Source organism: Protopterus annectens, chromosome 5.part0, assembly GCF_019279795.1.
Source record: "Protopterus annectens isolate FY-2018-M chromosome 5.part0, PAN1.0, whole genome shotgun sequence".
Classification (NCBI taxonomy): domain Eukaryota; kingdom Metazoa; phylum Chordata; order Ceratodontiformes; family Protopteridae; genus Protopterus; species Protopterus annectens.
The window spans coordinates 771,202,661-771,216,306 of record NC_056735.1 but is presented as its reverse complement, the minus strand read 5'-3'; the positions used below and the strand labels follow the sequence as shown (position 1 = coordinate 771,216,306).

The following is a 13,646-nucleotide window of genomic DNA, read 5'->3' as shown; positions in this document are numbered from 1 at the left end:
CTATCTGGAGGGGTATGTTAGGAAGATTGCTAAAGGTTTAATGGGAGGGAATATGTTAGTTAAGGAATATTTTGTGTTGGTCTTTAACTATCAGAGACACAGGGGCCAGACGGGGTGAATTTTCAATTAGCCATCTATTGGTCAAGGTTATGTTTGAATAAATGTGATAAAGAAAGGTTTTCAGGATGGTTATTCAGCAGAATATACAATGCAAAGGAAAAGAGGAGTATTTATATTAAATGCAAGAAGAGCTCCAATAGTGATAGAAGAAAGGAAAAAAAGATAATAATGGAAGATACATAGTACTAAGGGGCTACTGGCTAGGGAGGAGGATTGCACGGGCATGCATTTACATCCCCCCTAAAGCTGCTATAATGGATCTTAAGAAAATTCTGGGAGAAATAATCGGTTTTCAGCAAGGAATATTGCTTATAGGTGAAGACTGGAATTTAGTTTGCAACAGTGAAGATGTGTCTGGTGGGCCTAGAAGTGAAAATCTAACAAAGGCGGGTAGACGTTTGAAAATAAAAATTATGAAAATGTTTGCCATGGAAGATGTGAATTTATTATAAGGAGTTTGGAGTGAATTTACACATTACAGTAGAGACTCGATTATCCAAACTAATTGGGACATAGGGTGGTTCAGATAATCAAACATACATTGAACTTGATAAAAAAGACTTCTAAAATCTTTTTTCCTGCATGTAGGAAATACACTTTCCAACCACTGAGCAGTTCTAGTGGACAATAAAGAATATTTTTCACATACGAGCAAGTTACAGTCTCAAAAAATATGCACAAGTGAATACATACACCTTTTACATATTCAGACTTTATGATTTTTCCAGCCAAATTGGAAGGCTGCGTTCGGATAACTGACATTTGGATAATCGACTCTCTGCTGTACTCACAGAGATACAAAAACTCGGCTAGGCTACATAGATTTTACATCTCACAGAAATATGTCGATTTAATTGAAGGTCTTGAAGTGCACCCAATAACTACTTCAGATCATGCACCAATAACAACTAAAATAAAAACTCAAGTTAATGAAATAAAAATGAGACACTGGCACTTTCTCACCTATCGGTTGAAGAGAGAGAAATTTAAGGAATGGGTTGTAGAACTGATTCAGGAGCTACTAGAGAAGATAGAATTATATTCTGAAAACATAACAAAAGAGTAGGATAAAATTGAAGTAATTTTAAAGAAATTTTAAGAAATTTTTTAAAAAGAAATTTCTTGCTCCCAACTCCAAACCCAACCTTGCTTAAGCTTATCTCCTTCATTGTCTCCTCTATGCCTCCCCTGTCCTAACTCACCTCCAGTCAAACCTTCTCTCCAAACTAGAACAAACTTACAATAACATAGCCAGAATTACCAGTAACCAACCTTATAATTCCCATCATTCCCTTGCCCTGAAACAGCTTCAATGGCTAGAATTCCCCCAGCTCTTACTACTTGTCCAGCTGCAACTAACAAACTCCCTACTCAACAAACCGCTAGCTTGCCCATCACTCTCTACCTTAGTACCCCGTTATACCCCAACTTGATCTCTTCATAGTTCCAACCAGCACCTTCTAGACATCTATAAACCCAACAAAACTTATGGTAAACTCCAATATAAATACTCTGTGTCCCTTGTGTGGAATAGGCTACCATCTGACATTCGTAGCATCACTAGTTCCAGCTACTGAAGTCAAGCACTACTTTCTGAACTCAAAAGCCTGTCCTTGCCTAAAATCCTCCATAATCTGCATCTTCCTATCTTTTTTTTCATTACCTGTCTACATCTAATAATTTAATGACTGCCATAAACCACTGCGTTTGTTAAGAATGAATTGTATTTTACTGTCAATATAGTAATGTACAAGCCCTTATGCTATTGCCATACTCCTTTCCATTCACATTCTCACCCATACTCTTACCCTCTATCTTTTTATTTCTAGGATAACACGGTTATTCACCTGGAAACTGTGTCCTGCTCACTCCCTTGTACAGGCACCTGCTTTTAAGCGAGATCCCCTCGGAGCTTTTTCTAACAGTTCACCAGCATGGACTATCAAAGGTCTATATTGAACCCCATCCTGCAATTTATATATAGAAGAATATAACGTGGAATATTATTGTTTTTGCCCTAAAATATTTTTAAAATATATGAATGCTTAATTGCACTGGATATTCACTGCTCCAAACCAAACCCGCTGCTAACCTGTCATCAGAACTGCTCTCTAAAGAGCCCCTTTCTGCCTCTAACACCCTCCAGTCTCTTAACCTGCCCTATCCTGCTACTATTACCTCTCTACTGCAAACCCACCTGGATACTCTAACCCACGCTGTTACCTGTATTACCCTGTAAGAAAACCTATTCCTCCTTTCTGTCTGTATAAACTGCTCTCTGTTAACCTACTACTCACCTGCATACCCCCTTTCAACCGATTGTTCTCTCACTCACCTAAAGCTCTAAACAGCTCGGGCTCACTCCACTCCCCTACCCTACCGCCCATTCCCACCCACCCCTAAATCAATTAGTTTTATTCTCACCTCAGCTCCACCTCTCATTACACATTCAGCCAACCACTGCATCACATCAATAAGCATGCTACTTATAACCAAATTAGCACCACTCAGTCTTCTATTACCACTAATCCTCCTACTCCAGATTACGGCACTCCAAATTAACAATGACTACCACAAACCCACAACCTCTACTAACGAAATACCTCTTGCCACCTACTCTAACATATCTAGCAATTTATACACTACTCAGGACATCCTCTATTTTAAAGTAAAGATCTTACCCCTACATGAAATGACCAACATAAAGCATCCAACTAATCTCAACCAAAACATAAAAAAGTTAAAAAACCCATTACAGCCCTACCTACACACACTATCCTGTCATGAAGCGTAGATATTCATCCCAACCCGGGTCCACCCAGCTCATCTCACAAGATACCTAACCTTTACAAATCCCTAAACATTACTATAATTAACCTACAAAGTATTCAAAGCAAAATCCCCACCTTCCATGCCTGGACAGCACATAAGCCTGACTTCATTGTAGCCACAGAAACATGGCTAAAACCCTATATAAAAAGCTCAGAATTCTTTCCCCCTGGCTCTGCTTTCTCCGCTCAGACAGACCACGCAAAAAGGAGGAGGTGTACCACTGATATACCCCATCTCCTTTAACATAGTCCCATATAACTCAACTTTACCCAGCTTCTCACCACAGATATCCTAATATCTTTCCTAAAACTTAATGACAACAAAAACCTCAGCATCATTGTCCTCTACACTGCCCCTGGCAACAATATTCCTATACTAGAGGAAATCCTAGCCTGGACATCAGACAAAATAACAACCAAAACTATAATTCTGGGAGACGTTAATATTAATTGGTTAGATGTATCACAACAACACTCCCCAGCACATATTAACTTACACAACTATAGCTAGCTAATCACCAATATTACCAGTCCCAACAAAAACTACAACAGTGGGTCAATCCTAGATTGGATCATGGTCTCTGACCCCAACAGAATATCCACTACAGGGACCCTCACAAATAGCATCAATGACCATTCACATGCATATATAATTTGCAAAACCACATCCCCGTTAAATAAACATCAACTTAGAAACACTAGAAACCTATCACATTTCTGCTCCGCAACCTTTAACAACACCCTAAAAAGCATTAACTGGAATCCTTTAAAGCTACTCCCCCTTGAAGAAGAAGTTAAATTTTTCAATGCTACTTTCCTTAATATCTTAAATAACCTTGCTCCCCCCGACTAAAACGCATAAAAGCCAGACATGCCCCTTGGCTTACAACTGCAACTAAACAAAGCATGACCGCCAGAGACAAAGCATGGAAGCTCTGGCACAAGCACAAAAACCCCTCTGATCTACTAACCTGTAGAAACCTTCGCAACCAAGTAAAACGCTTAGTCTTTAAGGATAAAAAGCACTATTACTATAATCTACAAAACCAATACAACCCAAAACAATTCTGGAGCTCAATCAATAACCTACGTTCTCCTGGCACAAGCAATAATCCTTGCCCAAATCCTTAAACAACCCAGTCGAAATAGCCACACTCTTCAACACATATCTCATAGACACCATAGCTAATCTCACCACCACATTCCCTCCTAACCAGCCCAACCAATCTGAGCCCCATCTACTAATATCTCCTTTTACCTAGTACCTATCCCAACTGCCACTGTAAAGAAACTTCTGCTCAAACTAAAACCTTGCACTACTGCCCCTGATAACCTGCCCACAGAATTCCTTCAAATAGCTGCAAACTCCATTGCCTATCCTATCAGCTTACTTCTAAATAGGTCCATTAATGAATCTTATGTTCTCTTAATTTGGAAAAGAGCATTTATCCTCCCACTACACAAAGATGGTACCAATACTGACATCACTAACTTTAGACCCATCGCAATTCTTTCTCCTATCTCTAAAATCCTGGAAAAATGTATCCACACTGAGCTCCAAAACGTCTTACTCAGTAATAACCTACTCACACCAACCCAGCATGGCTTTAGGCCTGGCCATAGCACCACTACAGCTCTCATATCTTTCTGTGACTCTGTCAACAAGGCTAGGGACACCAGGAAACTTGTCTCTACACTATTTCTTGACCTTTCCAAGGCCTTTGACACTATCTCCCATAATCTTCTTCTTAAAAAACTGTCCAACTTTGGACTCTCCACTTCCACACTCCTCTGGTTCACTAAATACCTCACAAACAGGCAACAAACCACCAAATGGCTACGCTCCTTCACCCCTTTCATGAACACCATCACTGGGTTACCCCAAGGTTCCATCTTAGGGCCTCTGCTCTTCAGTATTTTTATAAGTGACTTTCACTCTTCTCTAACCCACGGCTCAGTCATAGAATATGCAGATGACTCCACTATCATCTGCACTGCTAGTTATTCACCTGAACACCTGGAACTTACACAGTCAGCTCTTAATTCAACCGAATTATGGATGGCTAACAACCACCTTGCATTAAACCCTAAAAAAAAAGCAAATTAATACTTCTCACCCCCCAAAAAATCCATGACTATTAAAGACTCTTTTACCATTCACTCCCAAGATAACACTACCATTGAAGTAGTCAACCATACCAAACTCCTAGGGGTCACTACAGATGAAAACTTAACTTTCGACTTGCACATACATAGCAATATTTAAAAAACACATCAGAAGCTAGGGATGCTATACCGCCACAAAACTTTCCTAAATTACTCCTCAAAACTATCCATTGTCTCTTCCTTCCTGCTTCCAATGCTTTTATATGGGGCTCCTCTCTTCAACATATAGGCCAGTCTTAAATCCAAACTAGATTCATGCTACAATAAGATTGCCAAATTTGTCACAAACAAACAGCACTCCTCTCACCACTGCTCCTCTCTGCAACTACTAAACTGGCTAGAACTATCTCTTCATCTCACATATATACAACTCACAACTGCCCATAAACTAATATTCAAGCCATCTACCTGTCCTTCCCTTTCTTCTCTGTTTTCCCTATACCACCCTAAAAGGCCACTCCGCTCTGAAAATCAAATGCTTCTACAAGTGAAAAAAACTAATCTTTCAGTTGGCCAAATGTTTCACTCCATTTCAACTGCTAGGCTATGGAACTGCCTCTCTCCTTAGCTCAGGACTACTAGTAATGCCCTCCTCTTCAAAAAATCTCTGAGACACCAGCTCTCCTCCAAGTGGCTTTGCTCATGTACTAGGTCCTCAAAAGACATATCCTGAACTCATACTGTGTAACATTCTACTCAGTACTGCTTTCTATTAAATGTCTGCTTTTTAATAATGTGTAATATTCTACTCAGTACTGCTTACTATTAAATGTCTGCTTTTAATAATTATTACTCAATGTTTTCTACTCCATGTATGTATTGTCTTTGTTTTTCTCTATTTTTACATATGTACTGTTTGCTTTTCTCTATAATTATATATGTATTATGTATGCATGTATTGTTCATTGTGGAGCTTTTCCCCTCGGGCCTCCACTGATAATGGGTACCTTCAACCCAGTGGACCATCCCGGTAAACAAATGCAAATAAAATAAATAATGACTAATCTGCTTACTAGACAATACTACATTATGCTACTTGAGTAAGATAAGTCATCATTGTAAATACTTAAATGTACTAGTTGTATTTACTTTATTTTGTTTTATTTTTAATACAGTTATTTGTTTCACCTGATTACTGCATATGTCATGTTTGCTTATGTTGCATTTCTGCACTGGTTTTTGTATATTGTCTACTGTGTTATCTTTTTATTTGTATTGCTGGATATTTTCTCCTCTGGTCTCCACTGAAAACAGGCCATTGGCTCAGATGGACTAACCCGGTTAAGAAATGTCAAACAAATAAAGTGGAGTTTAAAATTACGCTGGAAATAAAAGGAATGGAGATATGGTTAAACAGTAACAATAATTATTTAGAGGGACTGACAAATGTTAAAGTATTGCAAAATAGGAGGAATCTCTCAGAACAAGAAATGGAGCAGCTGCATAATGCTAAACAGAAAATAAGGGATTACCTCAATAATATGCATGAGTTTAAAAAGATTGCTATTAAACAACTGTTTTTTTGGTAATAATTCTACAGCACAAAAACTTTTAGCACAATAATTCAGGCAACAGAAGGTATAAAGGACAGTCACCAAGCTTAGGGAGCCTATAACAAGGAAGATAACAACAGACCCTGCAAAATTATTAGAAATATTTCAGAAATTTTATGGAAATTTTTATAAAGCTGAAAAATATGGAAATCAAGAAAAGGTACAAAATGAAATGTTTATGGAAGAATTAAACATGTCAAAGTTAGAGGTAGAAGAGGCTCAATTACTAACAGGATAGGAAGAAGTGAGATAAAAATGGCTAGGTATAACTGAAAGTCCTCAAGATTATATGGGACTCCTGTGGAAGTTTGGAAGTTAGGAGGAAAAATATTGATAAACATCTGGAAGGTTTTGTTTAACAGTATTTTAAGTGGAGGGGATGTACCAGCATCCTGGAAGAAGGCAGTTGTAACAGTAATACCTAAAGATGGTAAAGATCCAGTTTCATACAGGCCCATTTCAATACTAAACCACTATTACAAAGTCTTTATGTCTATAATGGCTAAAAGAATGGTAAAAGTGATACCAAAATTGACAGATATGGATCAGTGTGGTTTTGTGGAGGGCACGTAAACATCTGACAATATTAACAGAACACTGATGATTCACAAGGAAGCAGAATGTAAGTACGTGCCACTTTTATTGGTGGGCCCTGATGCAGAGAAAGCATTTGACAGAGTAAACTGGGACTTCATGAGCACGGCAATGGAAGCATTTGCTTTCCCTGATACAAATATAAGGCTGATTAGAAGAATATATGAGGGATCGGAGGTGTGGGTGGGGTCCTCTCTGATCATTTATGCTCGAGTAGAGGAACCAGGCAAGGTTGTCCACTTTCCTCTTTGTTTACATTATATTTAGAACCACTGACAAAGAAAATAAGGGATTCAGAAATTCAAGGATATAATTGGTATGGTAGTCGGGAAAACCTGCTTTATTTGCAGATGACATTATTTTACACTTGAGAAAACCAGAAAGGGAAATTACAGTGCTGTGGAACATATTAAGACAGTTTCAGATCTTCTCAGGATACAAAATTAACGAAGGTAAAACAAAGGCAATAGCGGTAAATGATGTACCCACACATGAATTGGTTCAACAATATCCATATTTATGGGGACATGACAAAATGAAGCATTTAGGGGTATGGATTAGAAAGGACTCTGTGGTGGCAGTTAATATGTGGGAAGAGACTAAACAGAAGATAATACAAAAATTGAGAAACTGGAATTTTGTTATATGGGTATGGACACTAAATGTCTTATACACAGGTCAAGCATACGTTTATCAACCAGTGGACAAGTTGTGGATAACAATTAAAAATAAAAAAGTTGAAAGATTTTATCTGGAAAGGGAAGAAAGCAAGGGTCAAGTGGGATAAGCTGATTCTACCAATAGAACAAGGTGGACTTGGATTATCTAATTTGAGCGGTTAATTAGAGCAACACAGTTAAGGCTCTTATACATTGTAAAAGCAGAAAACTATAATTCAAAGTGGAAAGGAATGATGCTGACACAGGGAGTAAAGCTCAAGAAATACAGAGAGGTTGGGATTTTGGATGCAGACTCAAAATCAAACAGTGTAATATATTCATAAATAGCAAGGAGTATTCTAAGAACCAAATCAGCACGAGAATAGAGAAAAGAGATTTTGCCATTAAAGATGACTGTGGTCAGGGATACAGATAATAGGCAACAGGGGGCTGGAATTTATTGGAGAAAAATGGCAAAGGAACCAAGGTAATGGGAGCAAATAAGTAGAAAGGGAAAGGTAAAAGAATGGGAACAGGCCAAGACTTTATTTGGACTGCAGGTTAGAGACTGCCTTCCCTATCACAGACTGATATCAGAGTATAGGCAAAGAGAAAGAAATAGGGGGCTTCTGAATGAAAGACCAGGGCTGGTAGAGTTTTTAATAGAATCTATAACACTAGCTGTCATTAAAAAAGGAATAATTAGTAAGGCATATAAAATACTGCATGATAATTATGAGAATCAATCAGAGGAGCGTAGAAAGAATTGGGAAGAGAGACTGGATAAGCAATTCACAAAAAGACAATGGGGGATATATGCATATCTCCCAAACATGCAACAAAGTCTAGAATATTTAGGATCTTTGCCTGGAATTATTTACATATGTATTTTTATACCCTATGTAGAATCCAAAGAATTTTTCCTCAGGTGGATAGCAAATGTAGGTGTGACAGGCAAGAAAGAGGTAGCTGGGAACATATTTTTTTGGCAGTGTAATGAGCTGGCAGACTTTAGGGATTACCTGCAGACCACTATGTCAGAGATGTTAGGTAAGAAGACTGGACTGACTGGGGAGATGATTTTTTTTGAGTTATGCTACAGAATCAGAATTGCCTAGACACAGTAAAGCCTTGCTGAATCTAATTATAGTGGCTGCCAAAAAAGCAATTACTAGAAAATGGAAATCAAAGTCTAAACCAACTTTACTAGAAGTAGTGAATATATTAACACAGATAAAACAACTGGAATCGGGATCTGTAGAAAAGGGAAGGAGCAAACTACATAGGCAAAATGGGAAGTGTGGGAACAATATATATGCAGAGCAGGAATGAGGTTTAAGAGGCAGGATTTGAATGAGCCATATAAACTGACAATGACTGGACAGTTTATAAGCGATGTATAATGTTTGCAACTACAGTTGTTTCAATGGTGCCTGTGATATAAACTGTTTGCAACTAAAGTGGCATCATTTTGTATGTTTTTCATTTATATAAACGTAAGACTGCCTTTGTCACATGTGAAAATTTAATAAAGATGTTTGGGGGAAACAACAGGTTATGTTTGAATAGGGTTAGGGATGGACTTTGCATCTCATGGATGGGGAGCCTACTCCAGACCACATGCATCCTTTGAAAACACTTATCCGTCTAGCTGAAATGTTCTACTTATGTCACAAGCAATGTTTTAATCCTTGGATCTAGTGTTTCTGGTGCTATCCATTTTTGCAGATGTGTAAAAGGTCCATCACAGCCGGATCTGAGTATGCCTTACATGCCAGGCAAAGAACGCCTCTCAATAACTTTTAAGAGGGTGCAGTGATAGCTCATATAAATAAGTAATAGGTCCAGTATGTCTGAACCCCTGGTTGGAATGTACACTATCCTGTCAAGTGTATTTGTGTTACTAAAGTCTAGGAAATGTTGTGCCTGCAAGTTGCAGGCAGTGTATGTTTCCTAGTCTATACAGGAGTAGTCTCCCATGGATAGGGTATTTGACAGGATGGTGAGTATTTCCAGCAGTTATGGGATTTTTTTGGGCATAGATGGTGACCTACAGTTTGCTAGGATGTGGTAAGGGACTTATCTACGGTGATTTGCACATGGATGAACTCCAGGGCATCATCCTGTTCAAACAATCTAGAGGTATATTTACTGCTAATCTAGATTGAGACACTTCCACTTTTAGTCACTGTCTGTGCGGTTACCTTGCACTGCCAAAGTACTTACTGAGGCATGGTTTAAAATCACAGAAACAGCACAGATGCATTTATTCTCCAGACTGAGGAGAGCTTGTAGGATGTTAGGATGTGGACTTTCTTGTTAAGGCTCCTAACACTGAGCAGTAAGTTCACTTTTTGTATGACAGACTGAAGTACTTAGTACTCTAAAAGGATCTCTGTAGAATGACAAATACTCACGCCAAGAGGAGCCAGCTGAGTTGGTTTTGACGCTTTATCAGGCTGCCTGCTGCGCACCTTACACAGGAGGTATGCCATATACACCTAATGAAGTGAGACTATACAACAGGTCCAGGACTTGAATGGATTATATTTTGTCATCTTATCAGAGAACACCTGGGAACAGTTTTGGGGAATAACACCACATTATGATCTTTTTTGCCAATGAAATTCTGATCTTCAAAAATAATCTCTAAGTTATAGGAATGAATAAATGCCCTGGGACTAAGTAAATCTGTTCAAAGGGATGCATTACGTAATTGCTTTTGCGGGTTCCTGCGTACAATATACAAACTTATACTTTTAATAACAAAGCAAGCCCAATTACCATTGTTAAACATTAAACAAATCATCATCTTCGGCTGTTCCCGTTAGGGGTTGCCACAACGGATCATCTTTTTCCATTTCTTTCTGTCCTCTGCATCTTGCTCTGTCACACCAACCACCTGCACGTCCTCTCTCTCCACATCCATAAACCTTATCTTAGGCCTTCCTCTTTTCCTGTTATCTGGTAGCTTCATCCTTAGCATCTTTTTCCCAATATACTCAGCATCCCTCCTCAGCACATGTCCAAACCAACGTAATCTTGCCTCTCTGGCTTTGTCTCCAAACCTTGCAACCTGGGCTGACCCTCTAATATACTTATTCCTAATCCTGTCCACCCCCATCACATCCAGTGCAAATCTTAACATCTTTAACTCTGCCACATCCAGCTCTAACTACTGCCTTTGTATCAATGCCACTGTCTCTAACCCATATAACATAGCTGGTCTCACTACCCCCTTGTAGACCTTCCCTTTCACTCTTACTGGTACTCGTCTGTCACAAATCACTCCTGACACTCTTCTCCACCCACTCCATCCTGCCTGTACTCTCTTCTTCACCTTTCTTCCACACTCACCATTACTCTGAACTATTGATCCCAAGTATTTAAACTCATCCACCTTCGCCACCTCTACTCCTTGCATCCTCACCATTCCTCTATCCTCCCTCTCATTCACATCTATATATTATCTTAGTCCTGCTGACCTTCATTTCTCTTCTCTCTAGAGCATATCTCCATCTCTCCAGGGTCTCCTCCACCTGTTCCCTACTCTCACTACAGATCACAATGTCATCTGCAAACATAGTCCACGGGAACTCCTGTCTGATATCGTCTGTCAACCTGTCCATCACCACTGCAAATAAGAAAGGGCTCAGAGCTGATGCTTGAAGTAATCCCACCTCCACCTTAAACGCATCTGTCACTCCCACCGCAGACTTCACCGCTGTCATACTACCCTCTTACATATCCTGTACCACTCTTACATACTTCTCTGACACTCCCGACTTCCTCACACAATACCACAACTCCTCTCTAGGCACCCTGTCATATGCTTTCTCTAAGTCTAAAAAAACACAATGCAACTCTTTCTGACCTTCTCTGTACTTCTCCATCAACACTCTCAGAGCAAACATTGCATCTGTAGTGCTCTTTCCCGGCATGAAACCATACTGCTGATCACTAATCACCATGTCCCTTCTTAACCTAGACTCCACTACTCTTTCCCATAACTTCATGCTGTGACTGATCAATTTAATCCCTCTGTACATTAAACAAATATCAATAAATAAATAATTTTTTTTCTAGTAAGGATTTGAAATACTGTGAATTGCTAGCGTGGATTCTGAAATACACAGACTGAATGGGCCATAAAACACAGTCTTACATATACCAAGCCCGAGGTGGCCATTTCCTGGGATATTCCCTTCTCTCCAAGGTACAGAGATATTTTATATAAGTTAGGGGGTGTGGGGGCTTGCTCCCTACAAAAAAAGAAATTCAATGGAGAAGAGCAATGTTCAAGATTTGCTTTTCTTCTGTAGTTTCATTTTTTTCAGTGTCAGCACTTGGTATTTGGAGTACCAAAGTTTCAATAGGAAGCCTTTTTCTCAACATACATAAGCAAATACATCTGTAATAATAGTTTATATGCAGCTCTGTGTGTCACACATTTTTAAAGATAAAATAATGTTGAAAAAAACAGCTACATTTTCTGAAAAAATCAAGATACGTACCGTTTTAATTCTTCGTCATCTAACTTGATCTTGTTTGCATAGATTTCTGCATACAGTAAAGCAGTAAAATGTGCTGCACAAGACTGTGCAGCCATTGCTACCTCCAGGTAATTTAAATCTAACCAAAAATTGTTGTTCCAGACAGTGACCAGTTCAGATCTGCAAAGCAAAAACAACATTAACACAATGAAATTAATCATTCACCATAATGTCTGATGATCTTAAAAAATTTTCATCACTATGGACTGATTCCTGGGCATTACCTTGGAAGGGCTAAAATTCATCAGGAATTAAACTTCAAGCACAACCAACAACAAAAACACAGCACAAGGCATAGACCATGTACTCAATGATGTGATGGTCAAATATTGTGCTTTTCTGACGGCAACTGTGGTTTAATGACATGCACACACAAACAATACGCAGATATAGCAATTTATTTTCATTATTCTGACTCCAGGTGACTGGAACATTAGGAAAATCAATCTCCTTTCAACATCACACCCCTAGCTTTGACATTTAAGTCTCTGACATCTTTTCTGCACATAACTAGTCACATGTGAAAACATCTCATGCTGTGCGTCACCTTCCTTACTACTTTTTTACTGAAGAGCTGCAGTGCTTTCCTTTGGTAAAGGAGGCATGAAATCATGCTCAAGGTTTACTTGCATCAGACATTTCATGAGGTGGGAGGAAAACATCAATATGCAGGTTAATTAGGAGTAGCAAGAATAAACTTCATCAACCACACAAACTAGAACAATCATCTCATCTTCCCCAGGTCAAACAACATTTTGAGCAAGTAAAGCAGTCACATGGTCAGAACAGAAGAAAGGCTATGACAAGAGGCTGTTGAGGACTGTCATATTAAAGAAGGCATGTTATGGACAGCTATGGCACAGTTAATGTAAAAAATGGATAAGCTCAACTCCATGACATGGGCAGTTAAAAGTCCTGACTATGACCCAGATGGTTTGAGTTCAAATAGCAGCCTGCGTGGTGCAGGAGCAATAACAGGAACAAGCAGCTGATGCTGACTCACTCATCCTGAGGGATGGGAGTTGTGGTTCTTGTTGGCTAATCTCCATCAGCAAGTGGAAGCTTGTGGGCACAGAAAATATACATTAGACTGCTGAAGTTGTCTTGATGCTGCCAAGCTGGTAATGGCAGTCCTCACTGAGAATGTGGATATGAATATGTATAAGCAAG

At 39.0% G+C, this 13,646-nt stretch overlaps 1 protein-coding gene across 3 annotated transcripts in view; it reads right to left on the bottom strand.

Moving 5' to 3' along the window:
- ATM (ATM serine/threonine kinase) overlaps positions 1-13,646 on the bottom strand; it is a 3,174,581-nt gene that overhangs the window by 1,471,802 nt on the left and 1,689,133 nt on the right. For all 3 annotated transcript variants that reach the window (XM_044072618.1, XM_044072619.1, XM_044072620.1), the window contains one exon: positions 12,438-12,596. In XM_044072618.1, coding sequence (XP_043928553.1) covers positions 12,438-12,596 — 159 coding nt within the window. The remainder of the gene's footprint in view (positions 1-12,437; positions 12,597-13,646) is intronic.